The sequence below is a fragment of the Bactrocera latifrons genome, unplaced genomic scaffold (genome assembly GCF_001853355.1).
Source record: "Bactrocera latifrons isolate USDA-ARS-PBARC rearing strain unplaced genomic scaffold, ASM185335v1 scaffold_10, whole genome shotgun sequence".
NCBI classification, from domain to species: Eukaryota; Metazoa; Arthropoda; class Insecta; order Diptera; family Tephritidae; genus Bactrocera; species Bactrocera latifrons.
The window spans coordinates 2,901,592-2,927,167 of NW_017534408.1; the positions used below are offsets into that span (position 1 = coordinate 2,901,592).

General features: G+C 32.1%; 2 protein-coding genes across 2 annotated transcripts in view; one reads left to right on the top strand and one right to left on the bottom strand.

The window, feature by feature from the left end:
• The window catches only part of LOC108966393 (Fanconi anemia group D2 protein homolog), a 9,924-nt gene extending 5,897 nt beyond the window's left edge, over window positions 1-4,027 (top strand). The window contains exons 17-25 of the mRNA XM_018929257.1: window positions 71-287; window positions 368-626; window positions 680-860; window positions 931-1,179; window positions 1,246-1,465; window positions 1,521-1,713; window positions 1,846-1,995; window positions 2,441-2,608; window positions 3,765-4,027. Coding sequence (XP_018784802.1) covers window positions 71-287; window positions 368-626; window positions 680-860; window positions 931-1,179; window positions 1,246-1,465; window positions 1,521-1,713; window positions 1,846-1,995; window positions 2,441-2,608; window positions 3,765-3,941 — 1,814 coding nt within the window. The 3' untranslated portion in view covers window positions 3,942-4,027. The remainder of the gene's footprint in view (window positions 1-70; window positions 288-367; window positions 627-679; window positions 861-930; window positions 1,180-1,245; window positions 1,466-1,520; window positions 1,714-1,845; window positions 1,996-2,440; window positions 2,609-3,764) is intronic.
• A 629-nt stretch (window positions 4,028-4,656) lies between these two features.
• On the bottom strand, window positions 4,657-21,519 carry LOC108966400 (probable WRKY transcription factor protein 1). Its single transcript, XM_018929271.1, has 5 exons — window positions 21,313-21,519; window positions 18,229-18,319; window positions 15,123-16,167; window positions 6,464-7,338; window positions 4,657-5,582 (listed from the first exon to the last, which is right to left on the bottom strand). The coding sequence occupies exons 3-5, from the start codon at window positions 15,232-15,234 to the stop codon at window positions 5,061-5,063; spliced, it is 1,509 nt and encodes a 502-aa protein (XP_018784816.1). The 5' UTR covers window positions 15,235-16,167; window positions 18,229-18,319; window positions 21,313-21,519; the 3' UTR covers window positions 4,657-5,060.
• Window positions 21,520-25,576: the final 4,057 nt, after the last annotated feature.

Here is a 25,576-nt window from a genome sequence, read left to right on the forward strand (position 1 = left end):
TCTTTTTTTAACACTTTTAATTTTTAATTATTATACTTTCATTTAAATGCATATCTCAATCACTCTCCAGCTCGCGGTGCGGCCGCTTCATCAACCAAAGGTGAACAAGCGAAAGAACAGGAAGACAAATCACTAGAATCTGAATCTATAGTATTCAATGATACACATTGCGGCAATGTAACAAACGCGGGCGATGTTACCACCAAGTTGGCCAACATTGGACGCTCAAAAAGCACAGAACATAGAAACAAGTTTGATGTTCTATATAGACCACGTGAAATATACAGGTATAATCTTATTTGTATATATTAAAAAAAAATGATAAATTATCGATCTTCCTTTTCTGGTTGTACAACATTATGGTTAGGCAAATGGATTCCGATATTATGTTAATCCTACGTGAGGAATTGGTAATCAAATACCCATTACCAAGCCATGATATTGGCAAGCGAATTGGTTTGCTTGAATTTCGTTTTATTTTATATGATTTGGTGTGCAAATTGGAGTCGATCAATAATGCGCAAAAGTTACAAATTGAGCTGCCACTACAACATGTTGCGAAACCAGAATATTTCATATCCGATTTATCGAAGTTTTTGCAAACTATCTTGCAAAACATGACAAAGGTTAACAAATGCAACATTTCAATTAGCTATAATGCTATTTAATAATATTTCAGCTTTCGAAAGAGATCAATACGCAATTGGACCTTGTTAAGCACGTCTATAGTAATGGGGACCTCTTTACCACCGATTTTAGTTATATAAAAGTTTGCTTCAATTTATGTGTACGCTTGTTGGCAATATTCTTCTCTTGGCCACAATTCACAGATGGCAATGCTACAGAGACGCTCTTGAAAGGTAATTTAAATAAAATGTATTTTTATTCTGAGACTCTTAGAATCACTCATATTCAATGTTTCTAATATAGAATCGTTGCTTGTACTGTTAGACGATTCCAAGCGGAAGAGCTTTCATAAAAAATCAGCTGCTGATGTCGCCGCCGCAGCTTTCGACACTATGCTTGCATTTGAAAGCTCTATAGTTGATTTGAAAACCGCTGTGTATTTACATGATTTGCTAAAAGTTTTAAAACGCTTCTCTAGCAAATGTGCCACCAATAAGAGCAATGAGCTCGAGCAACGCAAAACATTGTCTGAAAGGCATGACAAAGATATACGTTAGTATTTTGAAACAGACTCTTCAAATTTTAATTCTAAATATTTTAATTTAAAACATTTTCAAGGTGCTATGTGTAAGAAATTCTTACAACGCAAGTGGTTTAGTTATGCAGGTATTGCTGAGAAGGGTGCCGCATGTAATATATATTTGAATATTTTGGTAAAAGAGTTTGTTAAGAATTCCGATTTCGATCGTTTACGTAATATTTTATGGGCTTTACTGGAAGAGTGTAAACAACTCAAGGGCAAGGATAATGCACTCAAATCGTTTCCAAATTTCAAAAAGTGAGTGGCACAAATGCTTTAAAAGTTTTTTTCAAACATATTTATACCTTTTTAGAGCGAATTTTCCTTTACTGTTTCGAGCATTGTGTGAGACGACGGTTTCTTATCTATGTGAATTGTTAAACCAGGGCGCCAATCAAAAGTCCGACAAAATGAAGATGTGGGAGAAAAGTTGCGAGCTCTTCAATGTGTTGCTTGACATTGTCAAATCGCTGGAGGTGCCAAGAAATTTTCAATTATTTTTAAAGGTTAGCGTAAAATATTTGTTTGAGTTTCAATTCAATTTCTATTAATTTATGATTATTTGTATACTTCGTATTTTTAATACATACTTTTTTTTATTAATAAATATTTTGTTGTTTTCTCTCTTTCTATTTTAGTCCGCACATGTTTACTTGAAACTATTCCTTCAGCATGGCTTACGTGTGATCGATAACTTGTTGCGCGATGAGCCAGCACGTGTTAGCGAATTTTTGAAAAATTTACAAACTGTCACTCGATTTCTGCATAATTTATGCTGTCATTCAAAGGTAAACAAAATAGTAATATATGCATATCAGACATTTGAATATGCGAACTCAAAATAGTAACTGTAATGTTAGAACTTCGGGCCACAGGTGCATTTCTTATAGTTTAAAAGTGTAAAAAAAAAGATATTTATCTCGATTTTGATCGGCCAGTTTGTATGTCAGCTATATGCTATAGTGGCTCGATGTGAACAATTTCTTTGGAAGTTGTACACTTGCCTTGGATAATCATCCTTGTCAATATGAAAAATTTTTCAATACAAGCCTAGATATTGATTGATTACTTTGTATGGCAGCTATATGAATGGCAGAAATATTTTTCGAGAGTACCGTTATAAATTATTAGACACTTTGTAATTATTGATAATATGCAAGTGTATCAAAAATATGTTACTAAAAAAACAGCTGCTAATGATTCGATTGGAATATAATTTTAACGCACTTCTAGGCGCTTCAAAATACCGCAATAGTTGGGCAAATTCCCGCACTACGTGAGACCGTTGAAACCATAGTTTTCCGTGTGAAAGCGCTCATGACTTCCAATAAATGTTCCTCAGTATTTACAATGGGCAATTTGAAAAATAAGGATCTTCATGGCGATGTAATCTTGTCTGAGGTAAGAAGTCATACATACATATACACATTTAAATTCTGCTGTTGTGAAACTATAACATACGAACTACACACTTTAACTATCTTTAATCTCTAACTCAACATTTTAATAAAATTCAGGGAAATATAATTCACCTAAAAACTTATGTGTATAGACATGTCTATTTATATACGTGCATACATATGTATAACAAATTCTGCCAAATACTAATAGGTAAATTACCAATATATAAATATTATTGCGTTTAGTTCTCAGAGCTATAATCACTTATTGATTACTCATTCAATTATTCTTAGTCGTTAAGGGACTTCATGTTGACGATCTCTCACTATCCCATATACAATGGCAATTTACACCCAATAAGAAATAACGTATATAATTATCCACTTTTTTTATATGGCCGTGGAGTTCACACAACTAAACGTTTTCATTCTGTAGTACAAATAAATTAATTTTCCAAAATTGAAAATTTTCAAAAAAATAAAAATAAAAAGAATGCAGCCATCGTAGTACTTAGTTTCCCTGGCAAGTTTACTGGCTCTTCTTCTATATTTTGAGCCTGACAACTGGATATCATAAAACAAATTATACATTTTTTTAATCGTGTATCAGTTAAACTATATGATTATGACTGAGTTTGTACTGAAAAAAATATGTCATAGGCCAGTGCTGCAGCCCCCCTAGAAAGTGGTAAAAAGTGAAACAAAAAAAAAATTAAAGTAGAATTAAACCATTTGGGAAATTAGTTTACAGTCGATCTGTGGTCGATTTATTTTTTAAGGTTAAAAATTCTTTTATCTCGATTTCCAACAAAACTACGAGTTCTATGATAAACTTTTGTGTTAATACTTTTTGAACATAACCTCAAAATTATAGAAAAAAGGTTTTCATTTACGAACATTTTAGTGAATGCATTCTATATTATCACCTCACATTTGTAAATTATAACCTAACTCCTTTTTCTACTATTTGTTGTTTGTTTTTGAACTAGTATATCATCACCTCATATCTGAATTATAACCTAACTACTTTTTTCTTTAATTGTCATTTGATTATGAACTATTATATATGTATATATACTTGTACCTTTGTGTGAGCTTTTCCCATATTTTTCTCAATTTTCGTACCTAAAAAAGTATATTCTGTAAATATTTTATAGAACCCACTCGGCAGTGGTGCACGAGAACACGATAGCGAAGAAGACATACCGGACGATGATAGTGTTGACGAAACAGTATTAGACGAAGATGAATCAGCTACCACCAGCCAGAGTGTAGCCTCTACCAACGTCAATAATAATCGCAGTAAATCTTCATCGCGAAGCAAATGCTTTTGATCGCATTATTGTGAAATTCGAATGTTTAATTTTTGTACTCTTGCAACATGTTGCTGAAGAATTTTACTCTAGTTCTGTTTTCTTTTAATTTAATATGTTATATTCGCGCCATAAACGCACACACACATACATACATACATATATGTATATGCAGATATGTACATATGTAACTAGCGCATAGCAACAATACGCGCCGTAGTTACTATCTTTACCATTCCTCATGTAAATGGCGTCTTTGTTTTCTGAAGTCACATATTAACAGTCGGCAAATATCGTAAATTGCTTTGCATAATTTTTTTTTGGTATAAATATTTTCTAAAATTGTCTATTTACTGCGTTAATGTAAATCGAAAACATGTTAATTTGTATTCCATTCGTTTTGTTCGTTTTAAAATTGTTTTCAACTTTTTTTTGTGTTAAAAAAACTGCCTAGATTTTCAATAAATTTTTTACTTCAATAAATTTATGAATTTAATTATTTAAAAACTTTATTCTGAATTCGAATTTTTAGGCATTCCATGCTTATCGCCAGGTTTTCTTGCCTGCAAACATAAAAAAGTCTTATTTATTATATCTATTTCGCTGATGCCTAACACCGCCAAGTTGGCTTGAAATCCATAGAAATTCCATTTATAAATTTCAAATGCGTTGAATGTTGTTGTTTTTTTTTAATTACTCATAATGCTTATCCCCTGCGCAATAAAAATATTTCGTCTTTAGTTGGTTTCATGATCGCTTGCGATCTATTTTTTATTCCATTTATTTAAAACTAGTGTGTATATGTATTCTTTGTAAACTATGTTTAAGATAATCTTGTTTTCCATATAAACTTAAAAATATACATACATGTATATGTGTATATGTATTGTAAGAATTTAAAATAATATGTATTATATGTGATTACAAAATATAAATCTCCACTTGTTTTTTATCATATCTCCTCAAACAACATTAAACGTGGAGTATTTTCACACATGCAAGTGTTGAACAATTAGAACAACTAAAGAATGACACCTTAATATACTTATACTTAATACAGGTATACTATAATTCGCTGCTTATAATTTTAAACAATTAACAATTAACAAATGTAATAAATGTATAGATCTAATTTAATGATTAATTGAAGCTTCGTGGTCTAGTGTTGGACAGTCCACGCTTCAGAGCGCGCTTCAGCTTATCCTTGATCTTATTGAGTTTCTTCAGCTCTGCCTGCCTCAGATTATTTTCCTCAAGCAATTCGTTTTCCAGTCGTATTTCCCTCTCCTCGCGCAATTTGTTCTTTCGGCGCGATACACGACTCGCTTCATTATTCTTGGCACGATCCATCAGCTTCTTACGTTCAGCCTCGGACATTTTCAACAACTTTGAGGGATCTGGTTGATCACTGCGCTCTTTAGCAGGACGTCCGCGTTTCTTTTTGTTGCTGTTCATCTGATTGGATGAAATGTTGGATGGTGATGGTGAGCTGGGCATATATTCATTGGTATATGTTGATGTGGAGGTGTAACTGCGCGGCGTTGGTGGCAAATCTTCTTCATTGTATATGAGAGGATGGCTACTGGGATCTTGTAAGACTTCTACAATGTCATCGATGGTAGTTTCACCGTAATTTGTAGAACCAATAGCCATTTGTTCGTCCTGCAAGTAGAGAGAGATACAAATTGTAAATTAATAAAATGAAAATATTTAACAATGTTCAAATAAATAAAAATCTTTTAACCATTATAAAAACTAAAAAAAAAAAATGTAAACAATTATTGAAATTAAAAATATTTAAACAATTACTGAAATAAAAAATAAAAAATACTAACAATAAAATTTAAAAAAAAAAAAAAAAAAAAAAAAAAAAAAAAAAAAAAAAAAAAAAAAAATATACTACATTTAATAAAGGTGATCCCGAATTATAATAAAAAGAAGTTGCTAAGTAATGCATTCGTAAACGCCTATTGTGAAATTAATCTTCTGCNCCAATAGCCATTTGTTCGTCCTGCAAGTAGAGAGAGATACAAATTGTAAATTAATAAAATGAAAATATTTAACAATGTTCAAATAAATAAAAATCCAATAACCATTATAAAAACTAAAAAAAAAAAATGTAAACAATTATTGAAATTAAAAATATTTAAACAAAAAGAAATTTCGAAATTAAAAAAAATGTTACCCATTATTGAAACTAAAAAAAATAAAAAAATATCAAACATTAAAAGCAAAAAAATCTAGTATACTACATTTAATAAAGGTGATCCCGAATTATAATAAAAAGAAGTTGCTAAGTAATGCATTCGTAAACGCCTATTGTGAAATTAATCTTCTGCACAAAGTAAGCAATCGCTAGCTACTAACCGAGTTAGTCAATGTGACACGGTCACTAAGCGAAAAGCATGACGCAATCCACATTGGCAAAGTTGAAAACTCTCAAGTCAGTCGATCGGTGTTCGCATTGAACAAGGAAACCAAATGAAACACGAACGTATTATACGAAGCAAGAACCGAAAAGTAGATAATACTAATAAACGTACCTGTAGATCCACAATACCACGGAGTACGGTAGGTGTTGAGAGTGGATCTGCTATATGTGTAGATGGTAGATGCAATTTCATACGCTTTTGTTGCATACGACTACTATTTGATGGCAGTGATGACAATGACGGTATTATGATGGGTGTTGCTATATCCACGTTATCTATTTCTGCAAGCATATTTTCATCTTCACATGGAAATTCGTCGTGTTCCTCGATTTTCGGAACTATGGGCTCTGAACGCATGAAGGATAATTGTTGGCTGTTGCTTGGTGTATTGCTGGTGCATGGCAACATTGGATCCTGCGAATTGTTCAACAGATTGCCAAAGTCCAAATTATTGATATTGACCGCCTGCTCACTGCATTCGATAAAATCATCGATAGCTGACGCAAAATCCGTGCCCAGTAAGAGATCATTGCTCAAATCAAATTCTGATAAATTCTCTGAATTCTCATATTTAATGTTGTTAATGGGTTGTTGCCATTGATTATTATTGGCGTTGCTATTATTATTAATAATATAGTTGTTGTTGGTATTATTAATGCAGCTTAAAAAGGTGTCATCGAAGTTGGCCATGTCGATGCCGTTGTTGTTCAAAGTATTGTTACAAGAGTTGTTATTGTTGCTGTTGTTATAAGTTTCTGCGTCACCGTCGTCCAGAAACATATTCATGTCAAATTCAAAATCTACAAATCCGTTGCCGTTTATGATATTGTTGTTGGCGTTGCTGCCGTTGCCGTTGCCGCTACTGATGCTATGGCAAATATTGCTGCTGCTGCTGCTGCTGTTGCTGCTATTGCTGCTGATTTGGCTGTAGTTGTTGATATTGTTTGCTGCTTCAGTGTGCGTAGACGCTGGCTGCTGTAGATATTCTGTATAAATATTATGGGAGATAAGATAATTTAAGCGTTAGTTATAGATAATCTTTGTAGCCAATATTTATTTACATTATTTTATTATTTTGTGCACGCACACACTGACATGACAACCGACTGACCGATGTATACAGCAAAATCCTGTATAATATTGAAACATTACATATGTATGTATGTAAATAAAAAAATCTGTAATTCTGGGAAAAATGAACCACTTACATACATATATACATATGTACATATTGGTACATAGTATATTTCAGTGCATTGTTGCTTTAAGAAAAGCATGTACGAAACTTCAAAAAAATATATTTCTGGAATTGCGCATAAGAAACTATAATCGCCAAGGTACTGATTCCAACTTGCTATTGCCACGTATCTTTTTTCTCACAAATTACAAAAAAAAAACACAAGAATTTTTTTTGTTCCTAAATTAAGCTTAATGTTAGAAGTAGATGCAGGAAAAAATGCAAATAAATTTAAATTTTATTTTTTACTCAGCTCACTTTTTTAAAGTAATTATTTTATTAAAAATATATTTTTTGTTACTAATAATTAAATCGTGATATTTAGTGTTCGAGGTAGATTAATGCCAAAATTATTGCAACTATATTTGCACTTGACTCTTTGGTTGGTTCCTAAATTAAATTGGTAAATTTTTTAATTTAAATTATTTTGTTATTATTATTGTTAAATATTTTATTAAATAATAATAATTATTATTGTTAAATTATTTTATTTAAAACCATATATTTTTTGTTATAAATATGTAATTAAATTGCAATTTTTTAATGCTGGCTGGTGTGTTAGGCACACGCACACACATTTGATTAAACAAGAAAATTTATCGCGAAGTATTTAAAAAGGCATATTTTTTTTTAATTTTCGAACAATAAATATTTTTCTAAATTATTTTTCTTTTCAAACATAATTAAATATTTTTTTAAAACACAAGTAATTCAAGATGTGTATAAGAGACAGGTGTTAGGCACACGCACACACATTTGATTAAACAAGAAAATTTATCGCGAAGTATTTAAAAAGGCATATTTTTTTTTAATTTTCGAACAATAAATATTTTTCTAAATTATTTTTCTTTTCAAACATAATTAAATATTTTTTTAAAACACAAGTAATTCAGAAAAATTACAGCATAGTTTTAAGCGCACCTTTATAAGCAAATCAATTATAATCCGTTCAATAGAAGAGTATGGCACTTAATAAAGCTGGGTAATGGGCATCAAAGTCATTTGGGGGTGTTCGATCGTACCTTGCAGAGAGCGCATATATATATGTGCATATACATATATACAAAAAAAAAATAACCGGAAAAAACATGCTCTTGCTATCACTCTCTTATACAAGTTCGCTCTTTTTATTGCGGAGAGTGCAGTTTTTGCAATGCAAGTCTCCTACGCACACACACAGATGCATACTTTTGTTGTGAAATTGACAGCAACAAAATGCAACTTGTTGAACTGATTATTTAAGAAATTCGTGCTGATTTTTTGTAAAATCGAATTAAAATTTTTGTTTTGTAAAAAAAAACTTAAAAGGTTCATATGTAGTGTTAAAGTGTTATAAAAGTGTTTCACTGCAAAATTGTTGTGCCGGCGCAACAAATTGTATTACACTTCCAAATATACAAATGTACATACATATATATATGTACATATGTGTAGCACATTTTGGCTCATGCTTAAAATTGTCACTTTATTCTTTCTGCTCTTAATAATTCACTCTTTCGAAAGCAATTTCGCTGTTGCTCTCTCAAAATTTTTGCAAATAACACTGTTTTCTCTGGCACACGTACAAATGTGAGTCATCGCCACCAGCCTCTTTGCAAGGAAAACTCATTCATAACACAGAAATTGTTCCAGAATAATTGACTCCACATATTGACGTGTGCTAAGGTGTGCGTGTTACAATTACTTGCTTGTGCGTTGAGCACGTTAAAACATGTCTTGTTTTGATTTTAAACATGCGGAGTAAAAGTGTTTGCAAAAAGGTGTGCAACAGCTGATAACTTTGGTTGTATGCTTGGCCTTTGGGTCATACATACATATATATATATACTACGTATGTATTATATATTCGAAATAGTATAGGAAAATGGGGATAATTGAAAATATTGCATGCGTTTTCGGAAGTACCGGGAGGAAACATCAAATATTACATACTCATACATACATATGTATAGTACATATGTACATATTTGCTTGCATATGTGTAATCAACTTCAAATACATTTAAATATGTATGTACATACATTCAATGCTTTAGTTTTAGCTATTCTTCACATTTTTATACATACATACATATGTATGTATATTTACAATGTAATTAAATTAATGTATTAAGTATGTATGTACATATATAGCATGCATGTAAAAAAAAAAAATTTGAATCACTTGCAACATAAAACACGAAAATCAAAATCTTTAAATTTTGCTTTGCAGCTTTCGTTTTCAAATAATCCAATTCGAAAATGTTTTCAAATATTTTTTTAAACATTTTTCTTTTAATTAAAAAGGGTCCGAAATGTCGGCTAACCGATAAAAATTACCTAAAGACACAGATCAGGGGCATTATAAGTTTTTTCTTTAAGTTCTAAACTTTTCGAACTAAAAAAAAACATTTTTAACCTAATAGGATGATATGCAAAAAATTTCGGCATAAAAAGACTACACATATTATTGTATGTGCGTGTGTGTTTGTACATTTGAACATAAAATGTTTGTTTTGTTTATTTAACATTTCGGACGCACAAAAAATCACAAGTCATGCTGTAAAACAAAAATAAGTCAAACTTAGAATCAACCAGCCACAATATAAATACATGTAATTATGTTTTAATATACATAAAAGTTATGTATGTATGTACATATTTTTTCAATGTTGCATTTTATTATATTGTAACCCGTTGCAGCCAATTTCAAATCTATTTGAATATGTAAATACCTTGAGCTGTGTGCCGCTGCAAACGATGTTACTTCCTTGGCTGCTGAAATAACTTTGAACAGCTAGTGAAGTATCGTAAACAAATATAAGGCATTCGTGCACGTCAACGATAAGCTGAGTGGCTGGCTGGCAGAGCAGTAGTAAGGAGAAATCGTTCACGTGCGAACAAGAATGAACACGTTCGTGGCTATGGTGCTGGTCTACCAATACAAATGCATACCGGCGCGCGCAAATTTTAAAGGGGAGAGCTCCAAATGTATAGTGAGTGTAAGATTAAGAGAAATAGAGACAGACAGAGAGAGAGAGAGAAAGCTAGAGAGATGGGCCTATTGTTGGTATAGCTGTCACTGCTTTCGTATTTGTTGTGCCCCCCATCAACGGTGTTTTAGAGCGAGTGGGTACAATATCAGGTGGTGATCTTGAAGAGATTTTCAAGCAAACATACACACACACCTACATATTTATTGGCTTATCTGCTTGTTTGTGTTTCTAGTTCAATGGTCGTTCATATTTGCCGCGCTAACAGCTGTTGACATTGTCGGCAAGTGGAGGGGACACAAATTATGAGTGAATTACTGTTATGTTGTATTATGTTAAGCTACTTTTCACATCCCTTTCTAAATTGTATTGCTAATTGCTGTCAATAGGCGTGAAAAAGATGTACGCAGATATGTATAGGAAATAGCAAATGTGACGTGCCTAACAGCGTGGTGAGAAATCAATGTTTCTAACAGCACTCTAAAAGGGGTAGGCAGTTGGGGAAGAATTTTGGTTGACAGCTATCTGTTGCATTTTTATCAGGAGCAATATTTCTGTCTATTGATCTGCGTTAGTTATGAAATTCTATTAAAGAATGTGTGAATAATACAAAGTGGACTTTTAAAAATAATGCGAACAATTTGCATATAAATATTATATGTGTATTAAGATGCTCACCCTCACTGCCTAAGTTTTGAGTTGCAAAATATCTAAGCTTCTTTATTTCTGTAGGCAAATAATATGGCGGAAAATAAGCATCCGTTCAAGCCATCTTGTTTACCTCTAGTGTTTACTACAAAATGGCCATTTGGGGAAAATGGCGAATTTTTCATGGGGCAATTCTTGGAAAATATAGAATGGTGTACATAAATATGCTTATATGTACATGTATTTAAAAATAGTATCTACTTAGATATGCATTGTATATGTTGTCTACATACATATTTTTAGATCCGTTAAATTTATCATCTGCAGTCTACTTTAAAAATCCAAGAAATCAGACTGGTTTTAAATAAAATTTTCAAATATAAAAAAAAAGTCTTCAAACAAAAGTCAAGTAAAAAAGTCTACCCAACAAAAAATACTCAGTATATTTTAGAGTTGGGGTAGCCTGTTAATGTTATTGAGGCTATACTTGGCTCTTTCGGTTGTACTTCTCTTCCGTTTTTACTGACCTAGATTGTTGGTGTGAAATAGCAATAACTCTCAGCTGATCATGGTCTGGACTCACTTCATGTTAACATATCAAAATACAAGTGTTGCGAGACAAAGACATACACTACATACATATATAATTAACATATATAATTAAGTAAGAGTTGAAGGCGCCCATGGTCTCCCTAAATGGGGAAGTAAACACGCATACACGAAAGAGAAGTATAGTTTTTTATACATAGTATGCGTGAATGAAGGCGATTACCAACAACTTGTCTTTCGGCTTGTATTTTTGTTATCCAAAAACGAGAGCAGAGCGTGATTATATGTTGAGGTGAAGCGGGAGTGAAGGTGTTTGAAGGGTAAGTGAATTTCACAAGAAGGGATTTGCAACATTTTGAGGTTAGATTCGCCATTGTAAGAATTATTGCGGTTTTTTTTTAACTATGAGTGATAACCAGTAAATATGTATGTAGGTACTTGAAGTACTTGTGTAGGGAAATATTTATTGTAAATAATTATGTAAATAAGTATTGTAAATAAATATTTGTGTAAATGAACATATGTATGTATTAATGCAAGTACTTGAACTATTAAGTGTTAGATATAAATATGCACTTTTTTTAAACATTTTAATTGCATTGCATTTACCTAACATATATACATACATAAGTATGTTCAAGAATTAAATATCCATAAATAAAATAATTTTTTTTGTATTATTTTTTTAGTATTTTAGTTTTGTAAAAATTTTTCCAAAACCATTGTTGCAATATTAAATATTTGAATTTTAAGTATGTATATTGCGCACACATTTAAGTTTGTTTTACTTGTCCTTACAGACGTTGTCGTTGATATGTCGCTCTACTAGGCGTATGAGCTTCGTGCTTGTAAATACGTATACGACACGTCATAACGCACTCGTAATGAGTGAGGCGGTTATTATGCAAACAGAATGTAATCCATTTTTAAGCACTTGACTATCAATATTTTAGCTGATTGCAGGTGTAAATTGAGTATTGAAAATAAGCAATATACAAATATAGGCATGTAAGTAGGTACGAAGAAGTGCAGATATCTATGTACATATGTACATATGGATATGCACATAGATGCCTCCTATTAGCAGTTTTTATATACATACATATTTTTAATTGGCCCATCGGTGCACGATAGACAAAGGCCATGAGTCATCTGTTGCACATGTGACTAAAATCGATTGAACAGGTGGAGCGCCTAATAGAGTGATGGAGAACGTGATCACTATTGTCACTAAAATATTAGATTGAATTCCACAATTACATATGTACATATGTATGTTTGTAGATTTGGCTTTTTAACATGCACACATAATTACATACACACATCATAGATTATATAAAGTACTAAATAGAAAAACTAAAATTTGCCGAGTCATTTGCCGCTTTTTATGTTTATTATAAAAGTACTTCTGTTTACGCATGTAGTTTTGAGTTTATTTGAGTTACTTTTGTTTATATAAACACATGTACATACATACATATGTATGTAAATTTGCATGTGTACGTCATTTATTTGTTGAAAGACACGTCAACGATTGAAAATGTGCCGAAAGTTATGACTGTTTTAGCGTTTTCAGTTAAGACAAGGTAAGGGAGATCTTCTGATGATCATATTTTTGATGAATATATATTAATTTATTTACGCATATTTGCACTCTATTTTCAAAAATGCACTGTTGAAAGGCGGTTTATGATAAAACTGTGGAAAGGAAATCGAAAACTTGAAATACTGTAAATTTTTCTGTGAAAATAAGATATTGTTGTATCTAGATATGAAAGCTAGTTTCCTAATATTTGTTTTTTTTTTGCCACCAAATTAAGAAATAAATTCTAAAACTTGAAATTTACGCAGATTTTTGACCTTGATCCAGATTTTGAAGTACTTTTTTTGCGTTTTTAATATTAAAATGGAAGACATTTTGATTGTACTTTTTAACTTAATAAGCGCTCTTAATATCGAAAATATATTTTTACTTTTTAATTTAACATTGGATGTGATTTGTTAGTCGATTCGACTAAGAATCATCGTGTTTTGCAAACGGGGACAAAATAACGAAGCCCGTCCCGTGTTGAATTTATATGCTTCAAACTCTTAAGAATAGTTACAATAATCAAAAGGTAGATATTTGAGTTTAAATGCAACTCTGGCTATTATAATTACTGTAATCAAAATTTTTAGATTACAATAAACGAAATCTTTTGGGCAATAAAATTTTTTGCATGATTTGATTTCTGCTAAATTTATATTTTTTACCTAATTTTTTTTTATTTAAATTTTTTTTATAGATATATGCTTTTTATATATTATTTTCGAAATTTTTTTGCATTAGATGTGCGAATCATGGTTGGTTGGTTAGTTGAAAAGGAGAGCGCATGAGTGCCGAACCACAGTGGGTCTCCTTCGGGTCATCATAAAACTCATTGTGTTCACGGGTGGTAAGCAATACTCAAAACTATATACTCATAGGTTGAAGTGGTTGTTTTACATATTTTTAACTACTCGATAAGCTAATTTACATATCACATTTTTATCGAAAAACACCGACAAAGAAGAGCACTTTTCAAATTGTTTTTCTCTCTATAGATATGTATGTCCAATTAAATTCTGGTTAAGATGTTCTTAACTGATAGATGGAGTGTAGGTTAAGTTAACCAGAACTTAACTGATAGATGGTTGCTAACCAGTCATTGAGAAAACGGCGCTAAACATCTTTTGAAATATTGATTTTGAAAAAAAATTTTTTTTTTAAATTTTGGAACATAATTACTGCATACATATAAATCACACTTCGGTGATAATAATAAATACATACTCCAATGCAGAAAAAAATATATCATAATAATTATGACAAAATAAAATGAAAAAAACAAATTTCTGCTAATTACACAACAACCAACTTGTAGTCAGTGTCGTACTGCTCTTCTCTGCGCCTCCTCACTTACTTCTCTTGCGCCGACGCACTGTTCCAAGGTTTTCTTCCTGGGTCATTGCACTGTGCTCTAGCATCGCGTACCACCTAAATCGGCATATAGGTCGGTGAAGTCAACGCCGCAGCGCCAGCTCGACTGGGCACAGGCGTTTCAGCCACCAACCATGCCACTGAACCGGGCGAGTCATTACATACCTACATACTGACACATGGTATTTACATACATATGAGTGTACATATATGTACATACATATGTTAGGGTTGTTTTTGTTTTTACGAAAATACCAGTTAGCATGTTACTAGGTAAAATGATCAGTCAGTTGCTTTTTGCATATAAAATATATGTATATACTTTTGATTTGTATTTGCAACGGTTCATATCGGTATGCGTACACGGTTAACATCGTCATAAACATCACACAAACACAGTACTCACCATCTATGAATACCGGAACATTTATCTCTTCAACTGTAGCAGTAGGCGTTGCTCCACTCATGAACGCGGGCGACATGTGCTCGTCGGCACCTGTCAACTGAATCCCAGCCATGGCGGCCAGTGTTCTTGGTGGTTGCGTTTGCGTTTGCGTTAGCGGTTGCGTAAATTGCACAGATGAATGCGACGATTGTTGCTGTTGTTGTTGTTGCTGTGACGGCGCACACAAATTCGTATAATTGTCTATAATATTGTCGGAGTGTGTCAATATTATCTCCGAATTCTGGTTTTGCTCCTGAACCTGGGTCAGATTGGTTGAATCCAACACAGTCGTATAATAGACGGTGTCGGTCGACGTATTCACCGCTGGCGTTTGCCTTTGTGTTTGCGTTAATTGCGTAATCGTATTTAGATTGCTTGCTATTGGTTCTCCTATCAATGTCGGGGACGTTGAGGCCAGCAAGTTTGAGTTTTTCCTTATTGGCGAACTCTGTTTCAGTATAGGCAGCGTTGATGGCGAGCCTGGTAAAAAGGGTACCCTGATTGCTGAGGCACTCGCCGATGCTATTCTGTTTTGTTTTGCTATTAAGCGTGCTCTTTGCAGCTGTTGTAAGCTTATACTCTTCCTTTGTCTTTGCTGTTGCGTTTGTGGCGACAGTTGCGACTGTTGCAACTGTGGCGTTTGCTTGCGAATTTGATAAATTTTCGGTTGGCCAGTAGTGGGCGCTGAAGTTATCACCAATAATCTTTGCGATGGCTTCAATTGTATCGCTATTGTTTGGTGATCCTCTGTCTCGTTCAGGGAACACAAATTCGTTTGCACTAATGTTGGTTGTTGCTGTTGTTGTTGTTGCTCCCGGATCAATATTATCTTGTTTGAATTTGACGTATTCGTAATCCTTCTTGGTAATGCCGTTGCTCTGGTAGTTGTCCTCGGTAGTACAAATGTTCTTCTGGTTGCTGCAGTTGTTGTTGTTGTTGTTGGATTCGCTTGTGGGCCGTGTTTGGCTAGACTGGGCGGCGTTGAATGATGCCATTTTGAACAGGGCTATTGATTTTTTTTCGTTGAGGGTATAATAATAGTAGCAACAACAAAGATCGGTGGCAAAACGCAACAAATTTTCAATTATTGATTTTTTTTAGTTTTAAAATTTTCGATTTAAAAAAATTTCATTCATCAGTGGTTTATCCATGTGCATAAATTGTATCGTTGGGATTCAGTTTATTGTTTTTGTGTGCGCAAATCAACGCCAAGTTTCGACAGACAGTTTTAATTATATTTTATATGAGTGGAGCGAACGCAAATTCGATGTGGAAGAAAAATAGATAAAAGAGAAAAATAGTATTAATAAAAATTCGATAATGCGAACAGAGTGTAAAACAAAACATAATGTTTTCTTAAACATATTCATTCCATACGATGAACATGGCATACGATGAAGTATGGAACAAAGGGACTGTTGTGAGTATGTGTATACTATATACAGCTGTAATACATATATACATGGATATGTAATATAAATAAAGCAGAATTTGTCGGATATTGTAATGATAGTCATTATAAAAATACATATTGTTTGTTGTGATTTTTTGTTTTTGTTAAATTGAACCTGGTTCAAAAATACATGCAATTCGGACTAACTGAAATTTTTAAATTTTTCAAAAATACCGAAATTCGGACTAACTTAAATGATTAAATTTTCCAAAAATTCATAAAATTCGGACTAACTCAAATTATTAAATTTTTCGTTACCAATTTTTTTGTTTGTGTTTATGCAATACTTTTGTATAAAATATTTATGTTGAAAATACAGTGGAACTTCCATAACTCGAAATCTGTAATTGGCAATAGAAGTCAAATTTCATAAAAATGTTCTTTCATAACTCGAAGTCTCGGAAAAGAAATGTTTTTTGGATTATTGTGATTCGAGTTAAGACAGTTCAACTGCATATAGATTTCTTTCTTTTAAGTTTTAGCATTGACATAAAAATGTTTAAGCTTCGACAGGCCCTAAATTAAAGTTTCCTGAAAGAAAACAAAAATTTTAAATTTCAACAAAAAATATTGTAGTTTTTTATTATTTTTTTTTTAACAAAAAGCGCTAACGCAATATTTAGAAACTCCGCATGTAGTAATTTAAATATAGACTTTTTATATCCATTATCTAGGTTTTTATTATTATCCAGGTTTCATAACCTCATTTTCAGTTCGATAAAGAAAAAATCTCCATTTGTTGGGAGAGAAAATTCTCAATCAGTCTCCCATTTTTTTTATTCTCAGTAATAAAGTCTGCTCCAATTTTTAATACGTTTTTTATCCATGTATTAATAATATATAGTAAAAAATTTAAACATGTTTAGATTGGATAGTGAGTATGTGTAAATTAAAATTATTTGTATAAAACTAAAATGATTTTTTTTTTTAATTTTTTGCTAATAAAATAAAATGGTTTTAGCCAACGCATCATACTAATAACAACCCAGAGAAGGCACTGTTTCATGATTTAGTGTTTATTAAGGCGTTTATATACATTTTTTTGAGAATCCGACTTTTGTCAAAAATTTTATTTTGCTTATTCCTTCGATTAATTACTAGCTTAAACATTACTTTAACGAAATCTGTTTAATTTTTTAATTTTAAGATTTTTCGGAGATGCGCTACAGTTTCTTTCCAATTAAATCTGTTCAGTAATACTAGGCTTGAAATGCAGTTAAAAGATACCATAATATGTGTAGAAATTTTGAGATCACTAATAAATTAAAAAACTGGAAATCTCGCTCTTCTAACTGTATATAAACCCTTAACTCAAAGTAGTGCTTATAGATTCAGAACGAATTTTTTGCAGAAGTGGAGTTAGATTAAGGTATATCATATTTATGGCGCATTGCTAACAGTACTGTCTCATTTAAATTGTATTTTTTATTACTTTCATAATACAGAAACATTTCTACTGTTACATCATATGCATATAATTATTCATATTCATATGTATTTTTTTATATTTTTAAGTATAATCTTTAATTATTCATAAATTGGCATTAGTTTAAGCTTGTATATAGCATATGAAATATTTATGATAATATTTGATATTTAACTCTTTTTACTTACTTTTAACTCACTGTTATAAAGAAATAAAGAAATTGTAGGGGAACCTCTAAATGGTCTCTGAATAGAGCCTTAGATGTAGTTTCCCTTCAGACTGCAAAGAGAAGAGAGAGAATAAAAACAAAATTATTTATAATGCTTAATTTTGAATGATGTTTAAATTCTACAACTTCTTTTTATTAAAAGTGAAAAAAAATATTTTAGTTAATGACAGAAATAAATATAAATTACTTAGAAATTTCGAGACTGCTGAAGATATAAATATATGTACGCTAAAATGCAAAATAACGTTTCATCAAAAAAATAGAAAATCGCTTTTAGGTATAATAACCCATATATATAAACATTTTATAACCGAAACTCAAATTTTGTTTCAGTATGAGTATGCTAACCAAAATATAACCATTTTATAACCAATATACAACCGTTTTATAACCAAAACTCAAATTTTGTTCCAATATGAGTGGTTTCTATTATAACGTTTTCCTTCATCTCAAAACTTATGGAAAGTGATGTAACTTTATTTTGCATTTTATTTGACGATATGTAGATTTTTGATATTATTGCATAATATGTGTTACATTATTATCATTATACCAGGAATTTTTGCTGCTATATGCAGAATATAATATTAGCTTTTTGAAATTACTTACATACACACAAAATATATCTATATATATATAGATATACATACATACAAACCTACATACATATGTTAATACAAATGCATTAATTTCACCAAACCGTTAACTTACAAAATGGCGTTCGCCATTTGCAAAAATCTAAGTGGATCTACATTATTACAAAAGCCAATAAAATTGAAAATATCTGCATACGTGGTGATAGCAGCAGTACAGCGCGTGTTTTCCATCAAAAATATCTAAACTAATTTTGTTGTTGTGTTGGACTAATTGCCGCCTGCATGCGCATTTATTATTTTGATATGCAATGTGCATACATACATACATACATACGTACATATGTACCTGTATAGATAAGATGAAGTCGTGACTTTCAATTTTGATAATTACATGCAAACATACATGCCTACTTACATATGTATATATGATCGTGTGTGTTGCGTGTGTGTTCTAAAGCTTGGACAGTTGGAAATTTATATAACGCTTAGAACAAATATTAAACTATTTGATAACATCTGTCAACGAGTGGACTGACGTGCTTCACAACAAACATACATATGTAAGTATATACATACATACATATGTACATATATACATACAAATACCTATAAAATCTAATTATTTGTACCTGCGTGCTTATAAAAGCAATCCGATAATTAGTAGCCCAACAAAAACAAAAAAAACTGAAGTGCGCAGAAAAATCCCCTCGTAATTGCCGTAGTAAGTGCGTATAAGCGTGTGTGTGTATACAAATGTATTTAAAGGTAATGGCGGCGCGGCCAACGTACTCGTTTGTTGGCAAAAGTTTTCACCGCTTCAGCAAAAATGAATTTCACAACAATCGGCTAAAAGCTGGAAACTTAAGTGTGTGCTTTTTTGACGCACACAACAAAATAAATAAACACACACACACCCCACAATACAAACAAAAGTAGTAATCGTACAAGTGTTTATTGGTGTTGGCGTTTACGCGAAGCAATTTGTATGGCATACGTTAGATAAAAAGATATTGTAAAAAAATTTCAATTACAAGTAGACAAATAAATATCTTTATCAGTTCCAGGAATTATAGGTGTTTACTTGTTTTGCGTTTCAATGTGCATACCACCAACAACACTCCATTTGCGTCAGAAAAAGCTCGCTATGCACGAATGGGCATACATACAGATGCTTGGCCCCCAACGCCCTCTGGGAGGGCAAAGAGTTGATTGCGAGCTTTCGTTTGGTTTGTTGTATAACAACAACGATCGAATCAAGATTGTGCATGCTCGTGCATGGCATGACATGGCCATTTGCTGCTGATGATATTACTCATCGAAAGAGTAAAGCGCAAGTTCATTGCATGCGTGTAGGTAGCATATGGTATGAGCAGATACAAATAAATAAATATGCATACATACATAGATATGTGTGTATGTATATAGGTAGTATGAATGACAAATGGTAATGGCAATTCCAAGAAAAATTGGTGAAACCATCAAACGTTGGCTTACGTTTTAGTTGCGTACACTTACAGTAGGTATTGACCTAGGGTTGGCGGGAAGTGGGAAGGTGTGGAAAAGTACCACCTTAAGTACTTTGGTTGGTTACAAGTCATAAAGAATAGGCACAAGTAGTAAATTTGTGAATTTGCGATAACATTTCGCTGCTCTTGTTGTTTAAATATTTGCGTTTGGAAAGTAGCAATGATGCCAACTTAATTGTGTTACATACATATGTATATGTATGTATATGTATGTATAGTTACTAACTTATGTAGTTTAATTTTACTTGAGACTTGTTTTTTTTTTTTTATAAAATTCAACCTTCATAACCGCCCCCGCTGGACTTGCCATTAAATTTGAGTGATCGTTAGAACTTTCGAGTACTAATATGAGTACCGCTATAAACACATTTGTATGCATGAATGTAAGTACTATCATATGGTAAACGCATGACAGTAATGTGCTAAACATAACCCTTTTCTTTATATTATATAACATAGAAGGTCCAACTGTGACACTGGAGTACATAGTACTTTCGGTGATCATAACTTTGCCCTCCAATGGCAAGCTACCCGCCTCCCTTTTCGCCAAAATACATACAATTGTATGTTTGTAGTAAAACACGCTTAAATGCTTCACGAGAAAATCCAGTCTTAAAACTTCAAGACGAGTTGTGTACTTAAAAGAGCCACTTAAGTCTTTCGATGCGAGTATTAAGCGCAAAACTGTTGGATATTTAAGCGGGTTCGGTACTTCAGCGAGAGGTACTTCATTGGGTTTTAGATTTTTGTAAATTTTTATTTGTTGAATACTATAGATGTACAAAAATACTTAAGTACATATATATTATATATGGTATTATATACCTAGGTATATGTTACATATGGTCTTATATACCTAGGTATAAGTATACTTTATATGATCTTAAATACTATTTGCTTTTTGGTAAAATGGAAACTTACATAAACTGTACAGAAACCAATCGGTGGGTGTTGTTGTTGTCGCGAAAAAACGCGGTTCGGCAGACGCAGGAACTACGTCAACCGAATTAACTTTACTACGTTTATACTATATGTCTATAAGATCGGCGGAAATCCGACGATTCCACCAAATACGAAAAACTTTACTATGTTATGTCTTTTGCAAGATTTGCGACRTATGCGCKATTTKTWYTTGWYTTTTTTTTTTTTTTTTTTTTTAAATAATTATAWYTTTWTKTYWCACTTWTATTTTTTTCTTTAGCTTTCACTGCTTTTCGCTAGAGCCTTGCGCACTATTGGCGGCGTGCACCCAATAAAGTGCCGTCTATTCGCCTTTAAATCTACACAATTTTTTGTAGATTTCACAACTCAGTTTTTGCTGAGCAAACACCAAACGTTGGCTTTAACTATAATATGGAAAATGACACAAAATATCACCGCTGCTAACCAAGTCACCTAAATAATACACTGAATAAAAGACCGTCGGCACGTCAAGTTGCTTTACTCCACGAATCTGTTGTGAAATTCAAAATCGACACTCGCTGAACGTAGTCAAAGTGCTCGTCGTATGAATCGTATTTACAAAACATTCACAGTGATAACACTACATACATAGCCCCCTACACGAGTGTGCTACACAGAAATACGCCTCACACACAGATACTGGGTAAAATTACCACCGTTTATGTGTAAGCGTGCATGAGTGTATGTTTTGAAGAGCCAAAGCGAAATTATATCTGGTGGCGAACCGGTTTTTGTTCTTCTATATTGTGTGTGTACATTAAATTCCCTGCAAGTGCCGGTGTTGGGATAAAATGCTAAAGCTGCACAAAACCGGCAATGAACGAAGTTTTTGGCGAAGAAAACCAGAAGGCCAGCCAAAGCAAGAAATCATTTCTAAGATACATACTAAATGTTATTAAATAAGTAGAGAAATTTTTTGCATTATCTAATTTGTATTTATGGATAGGAAAATATTGTATAAAGAAGAAGGATAATTCAAAAAAAATTGCACATAGATAAATGTGGGTTTTAAAAAATAACTTTGGAAAATGAATAAGTCCAGTATATATGAATACAGGTTTTCTTCTCTTATCTTTTTTGGAAAGCGTTGAATCAATTTCAATATTAACTTGAAAATCGTTTTTTGAGTTGGTCTAAACCAAATTAGTTATAGCAAAGAGTATATTTTGTACGAAAAAGTAGCAATTTGAAAGAACTTATACAAATACTGCATAATGTGGCTTATAATCCGAACCCTTTTGATGACAAGGCTTTACTTAATTGTGAAAAGTTGAATTTAATACTTTTCTCCATCGGCATATAACTCAAAGCAATCGCGGCTATAATCGCGTAAGCGCCAGTAAAGAAGAAGTAGAACCTGCAGCAATTCGGTTATAGTTAACTATTTATTATAAAAATATAATTCATGAATTTTTCCCCATCACTCATTGATAATACATTCAAACCAACACCTTTACACGAGTGCGATTGTCGAGTCTAATTTTATCTAAGTAAGTACTTTTGATTAGATTTATAATCTAAGGGCTTATAATCGCCGGCGCCGTATGGGTTGGTGCATGGTAACTGTATGTGCCACTCCATACATTGACATTGCCATTATTAAAGTTAAAAAATAAAGCTTCTAAAAAGCGGTTGGTTCTGGCTATAAACTTCAATAAAGAAGAATATATTCTCTATCGTTAAGAAAGCACGTATCAACAATAAATCAATAAAAAATTAAAAGAAGATACTACTAATTCTTATTATAAGCACATTGCTTGACAATTTTATAAGCAAAAATTAAGTTTCCCAACTTCAATAAGGTCCTTTAACCGAATTGAGAAGTAATTAGTAACTTTAGAGAAATTGACAAAGAAAAATTAATTATCGATATCATGATTTTTTAATACTTTCACGTATTTATTAAATTTTGGAAATTTTTCTTAACGTTCCTTCCACATACTATGTTGTCTGGGAAGGTTAAAACATGTTTTGCCTTCAGCAAATACTCGTATTTTCGCATCGGTATTTCTAAAAACGAATCCGAATATGCCAAGTTTCACTACACTACAATTTAGTGGGGAATTTTTTCATGGCAATATGTTAACAACAATAAGAACAACGGTGCTTTGAAAAAAAAGCTTTCGCCAACACATGCGCAAAAGTGCGTCGGAAGCAGAGAAAGCTTTGCCAGAGCTTTTAATTAAAATGGGAAATTTTTATGCACCACCACAAATGCACACTTGTATGTGTGCAAGTATTGGTGAGCGAAACGCAATTTCAGTGGATGAGTCATCTTACTACCAAAGAACAGAAACAAGCGCTGCTCTCGGTCTCAACTCGCTGAGCACACGTCATGTGACGGCAGATTAAATAGTATGTACATATGTAGAAAATATAATGAGTACTTGGATATTCGGTTTAATAACGATCGAAAAATACCATATTACAATGTATGTATTAGTGTTAAGGGAGGAGGGCAGGTTTTACCTAGAAGATAATATTCGCTATAAGTGGGCAGGTGTAACATGTGACGTTTGTTTGAAGAACATATTTTTAGTTCTTAATATACTAGAAATAATTTTAATTATGTATAAAAAATATGACAACTGTACGCCAATTTGAACTGTACTGAAGCGAATAAGGGAATTTTCATAGAAATACTTATATACAAATGTGTTAATATGTACATACATACATATGTATATGCATGGGTGTGTGCTACTTATTTTGCGAGACGATCATTTGCACTTTCGTCAAGCGTATAAAATGGCGTCTGGCAAACAAATAGCGATGTCATGCCATGAATTTGCGAATTTTACAAAATTAAATTGTTTGTATGTACAATATGTATGTATGTACATAAGTATGTACTGTGTATTTGTTTGAAATTTATTTGAAATAATTATATAATATATATTTACTGTTAATTTGTATGAAATTTATTTTGAAATAACAATAATAGAATCTAATTTCGGAAGAATGTTTTCGTAACCAAATTTAAAAACAAATTATTTAGTAAATAAAAAAATTTGAGGAATTTAAATTTCAATGAAAATTTTTTCCAACTTTATACATAACGTCATACATAAGGGCCGAGCGTTAAATATATTGTAAATTTCTATTAATTTTGTATATCGAAGGAACGATATTTAGCGCATAACACATAAGGTAGCCAATATTTTTTTGTAAACACCGCGCCCTTAAGTATCCTTAAGATTAATTTTAAATATTTTCATTTTGAATTATTTCCATATGAAATCATATAATTTTTTTAGATATTAGTATAAATAAAAAATAAATGCTTACTTGTAATACGTAGAATTTTTCCATGTTTAAAAACTTCAATAAGAAAATCTCTAAAAAAATGAATATAATTTATAAGGCTTTGGGGCAAATCAAATTGCCTTGTGGTGAAATTCAGAAAACAGCTGAAGCAATCAATTCTTTATGCTCGCTTTACTCAAGCATTTACATATGTACATTGATAAGTCAATATGTAGTAAATTAATAAGTTTGTATGTACATAAAGCACTAATGAGCTGACGTTCTGTATCTGCAACCAAATAAGTATGAGTATAATAGTAAAATCTTTCAACTTTGGAAGAATTCAGCTCGCCGTTGTTGCATTCACTCTGAAAATAAGTTTTCAAATGTGCTCGACAAGCAAGCAGCTGCCCATTTTATACACACGATCGTCGGCCACACCAATGCCAAAGTGCAAAAGTTGCCGCCATTGCGGCAGAGGAGTCATGTTGAAAGCTTTAATTGCTACAAAACTGCAAATATTTCGCTACAATGTGCCACGTATTTGGCTCTTTTTACTATACACCTACATACTTGTATATAGAATTGACTTATTCAAACGCTATTGTGTTAAAGCAAAGTTGAGTATTTACATGTGGTGTACGTATGGTACTTCCCCTTGTATAATTCTTTGTATTTATGTGCAATTATTTGTTTGTGCATGCTATTTTTATTAATCGCAAATAAATAATCAATGCATAATAGAGGAACGTAGTATGAATAATAACAGTGAGCTTATAATCTGCCATCAACGTCAGTTGTTCAGCTAGCGCTTTTCCATGTTTTGTGTGGTATCTGACAAATTTAGGGTCCTAAAACTAAAACTAATATATGGATATGAATCCAACAAATAGCAATTTTTATACTCTCGCAACAAAGTCGCTAAAGAGAGTATTATAGTTTTGTTCACATAACGGTTGTTTGTAAGTCCTAAAAC

Bases quoted from the DNA above. Each gene is read 5' to 3' on its own strand.
- LOC108966400 (XM_018929271.1), bottom strand. From the start codon at position 15,234: ATGGCTGGGATTCAGTTGACAGGTGCCGACGAGCACATGTCGCCCGCG. The intron at 7,339-15,122 runs GTGAGTACTGTG...ATATTTATACAG, and splicing joins TGTTCCGGTATTCATAGATG to AATATCTACAGCAGCCAGCG. The intron at 5,583-6,463 runs GTACGTTTATTA...CTCTACTTGCAG, and splicing joins GTGGTATTGTGGATCTACAG to GACGAACAAATGGCTATTGG.